Source organism: Pteropus vampyrus, unplaced genomic scaffold (assembly GCF_000151845.1).
Source record: "Pteropus vampyrus isolate Shadow unplaced genomic scaffold, Pvam_2.0 Scaffold329, whole genome shotgun sequence".
Classification (NCBI taxonomy): Eukaryota; Metazoa; Chordata; class Mammalia; order Chiroptera; family Pteropodidae; genus Pteropus; species Pteropus vampyrus.
In genome coordinates, this window is record NW_011889110.1 from 708,106 (window position 1) to 711,461 (window position 3,356).

The 3,356-nt window shown below is 53.8% G+C and overlaps 1 protein-coding gene across 1 annotated transcript in view; it reads left to right on the forward strand.

Moving 5' to 3' along the window:
- The window catches only part of TRPV5 (transient receptor potential cation channel subfamily V member 5), a 28,566-nt gene that overhangs the window by 17,276 nt on the left and 7,934 nt on the right, over window positions 1–3,356 (forward strand). The window contains exons 9-11 of the mRNA XM_023522061.1: window positions 574–676; window positions 2,996–3,082; window positions 3,178–3,254. Of these exons, the coding sequence (XP_023377829.1) occupies window positions 574–676; window positions 2,996–3,082; window positions 3,178–3,254 (267 nt within the window). The remainder of the gene's footprint in view (window positions 1–573; window positions 677–2,995; window positions 3,083–3,177; window positions 3,255–3,356) is intronic.

The following is a 3,356-nucleotide window of genomic DNA, read 5'->3' on the forward strand; positions in this document are numbered from 1 at the left end:
GCGGCCAGTGGGGTTCTTTCCTCGGTGAGCCTGGGACCTTGGGCAGGAAGAGCAGCTCTAGGACGAGGGTTCGACGGCTTTTCCTGGTGTGCCCCAGCTTCCTCCCGCGCTGCCTGTGCTCCTCACCCTTTCACATGGGCTGCAGGGTTCTGCTCTGCTCACCCCTCCGGGGCGTTTCCTTCCAGGCAGTGGGCTCGGCCGGCTGATAAGCCGGAGCAGTCTCAGGGGGCCACGCTCCCTGAAGTCAGCCTCTGCGGGGGGTTTGGCTGTCGACAACTCCTGACATTCCAAGCCGTGCGATGATGTGAAAACTTGCAGTCAGTCATTGCTAGAAGACAATTGTTTTTCACAGGGTGGGGTGGAATGTTTTCTCGGCGTTATTAGCCAGGCCTGCTCAGGTGGTTTTGAGCTAGGAATCGGAAAATCCCAGGAAAGCTTACTTAGCTGTCACCCTTTTCCCCAGTCCCACTTCCTGATTCCCCTTTGGCCCCTTCTGCGTGCGCCTCGCAGGTCGCGCTCAGCATGTTCCCGCCTGCCCCCTCTCTCCTTTCCTTCCTTCTCTCCTTTCTTATGAATGGAGCACCCACCACGTTGTATGTTGTGGATAAAGATGCTCTCGGCGACCTCTAACATGACTGGTGAGACCCGGAGCGCCCAGACAGTGGCAGCGTGCCAGGCGAGAGCCACAGCAGAGTGGCCCCGCGGACCCACTGGTCAGCGTCTGGTCAGCGTCCGTTCCCTTTAGATGAGTCGGGAGGATTAAGCGAGGATGAGCCAAAGGAAGTTGGTGGAGGGAGGAGACGGTGGCGCTCTGCTGCCTGGCTTAAGGGAGAGGACCTTTGGGGACGAAGTGGCGGAAGAAGCTACCTTAGGGCAGTCAGAACGCAGGTGGAGCCGACGCAAAAGCTTGGGGTCTCTGGACACCTGTCACTCACTGGCGACCTTATGTGGGGGGCTCCTACTTGTAAGAGCATCCGTTGGTCAAGCACAGGGCTGCTGATGAGGGGAGGCCCCGGAAGGCGGTTGCGGTGACCGAAACTGTCCCCAGCATCTTCCACTGGTCGTGGTTTTACCTTTTCATCTCCCGAGGGAACCGCCGTCCCGTAGGGGCACCCCGATCCTGTGGCCCTCCCCTCCCGGCCAGCTCCTTTGCTTCTCAGGCGAGCCGAGGAAAGGTGGGGGCAGGCGTCCTACTACTTACGACCCGATTCTCAAAAACAGTCGGCGCGTTTTACAGCGGGACAGATGCCACAGGGACGTTTAGATAAAGAAACGGAACGAGGCCGGCGAACTGAATGTCGGGAGAGGTGGATCCAAGTAGTGGCTAGAGCTGGGGATAAAAAAAGAGCTCTGAGCTTCCGTGAAAGCAAGGCAAAAAGGGAAATTTCCCGTTCTATGATGAAATAAAATGTACCAGTTTCTCAACAGAGCTGAATATCGGAGAACTTTGCAGAACGTCAATCCTTTAAACAACGAAAGAGTCACTGAAGTCTAGCGGCAGGTTGTTAGGTCAGATTGTTCACCAGGCACACAGACGCCAACCCTGCGGTGGGTCTTCCCCGGCCCCGTGTGATGTACCTCAAACACTTCCACCGTCCACAGGTCGGTCCGGCCCTGCTCTCTAAGGCCGTACCCTTGGCTCCTTCTGAGCCAGCAGTGCGTCCTGCACAGCCGTGGGGCCCTAGGTGGGCACCTCCTTCATACCACAGGGCACCTCCTGCCTTGCAGCATCTTTTTCTGTTTCAAAAGCTGTGTCACTCACCGGACCAGCAAATGCACAGATGGAGTAGCCCACAGAGGATGCTTTGCGGGTCCGGTTTATAGAAGAGTAAAGATGATCAGCACTCCCTATACCTAACAAGGGATCCCATCACCCCCCAAGTTTAGATCATCAACTTTCCCACTGGCCCTGGGACTCTCAGCTCCTATCTTGGGTGTGCTTTTCAGAGGTGTGATCTTGGAGAGCGGAGTTGCCAAAAGCCTAAAGGGTACTTGAATGCGTGGAAATTATTTGTACAATTTCATGTGGGAGTTACTTATATATGAACACAGTTTTCTGGAAAGAGCGTCCGTAGTTTTTACGAAATTCTCCAGTGGGCTCATAATGTCAAAAACGTTAAGAACCGTAACTGTGGGATTCGATCCGCACATCCATGTAACGCGGTGAGCCTTTCACTGCGAAGTAGCAGGCGCAGAAGGAGGAGGGTCTCTCCATCTTGACCTGAGAACCGTGCCTTCCACACCGACTGCTCGGCGTGAGGTGGGCCCTTCCTCAGAATTGAAGCCCGTTCGGTGTCTCTAACACCTCGTCTGCCCTTTTCCCTGTTGCCAACTCATAATAAAATCGCAACGCATCTATCTATAATGCTTTAGGGTTTATGAAGAACATCCAAATACTTCATCTATTTTGATCTTCACAATTGGTCCTGGGAGATAAACATCAGACTTTCCTTTTGACAGATGAGAAACCTCAAGCTCAAGGAGGTTTAATGATTGATTCGAGGTTTTGCCAAAGCTGGTAGGTTCTATCTGAGTACATACCGGAACCTGCATTATGTTTAAAGTCTATTCTGCCTGCTGGGAAATACAGAGAAGTCGGGAAAGCTGGACTTTCCACATAGCTGAAGCCATTCGAAGCTACCGATACCTCTTCCTGTCGCTGTGACCTTCTTAACTTGGTGCTCTAAAATGAGCTCTCAGCCCCTTAGTACATACGTCACAAATTACTGCTCATGACATATTGTATAAAAGGTGACTTGCTAGGTGATGGCTCAAGTTAAGACCGTAAGCAGCATATACTAAGCCTTGGGTACACAGACAAATGTCCGGGCCGCAGAGGTAGCCACACGACATGTACAATGGAGGGGTGGGGACAGTGCCACGGGGAGCTTTTCCTCACCTTGAGTAGACCTCACTTGCTTTGGCCCCCTTGCCCAAAAGGATTTGGTGCTCAGGCCGTCAGAAAGCACTTCTTATTCTGAACCCCACCCCCCAGGAGGCCTATGTGATGGAGCAGGACAAAATCCGGCTGGTAGGGGAGCTGGTGACCGTCATCGGAGCTGTGATCATGCTGCTCCTGGAGGTGAGTGCAGGTGGGGTCCGGGCGAGGCCATCTACTGAGTCCCCCGGCTGAGCTGCAGTCTCCATGAGTTTTCTGTTTTACTGGCCTCTTCCCAGATCCCGGACATCTTCAGGGTTGGTGCCTCTCGCTATTTTGGACAGACCGTCCTCGGGGGACCGTTTCATGTCATCATGTGAGTGTCCCTTCCTCCGAGCCTGAATTATTCCAGATCTCTCTGGGGCCTAGACCTCAGGTGACCCTCACCTCCAGGGCTTCCTGTCTCCAGGAGGCTTGG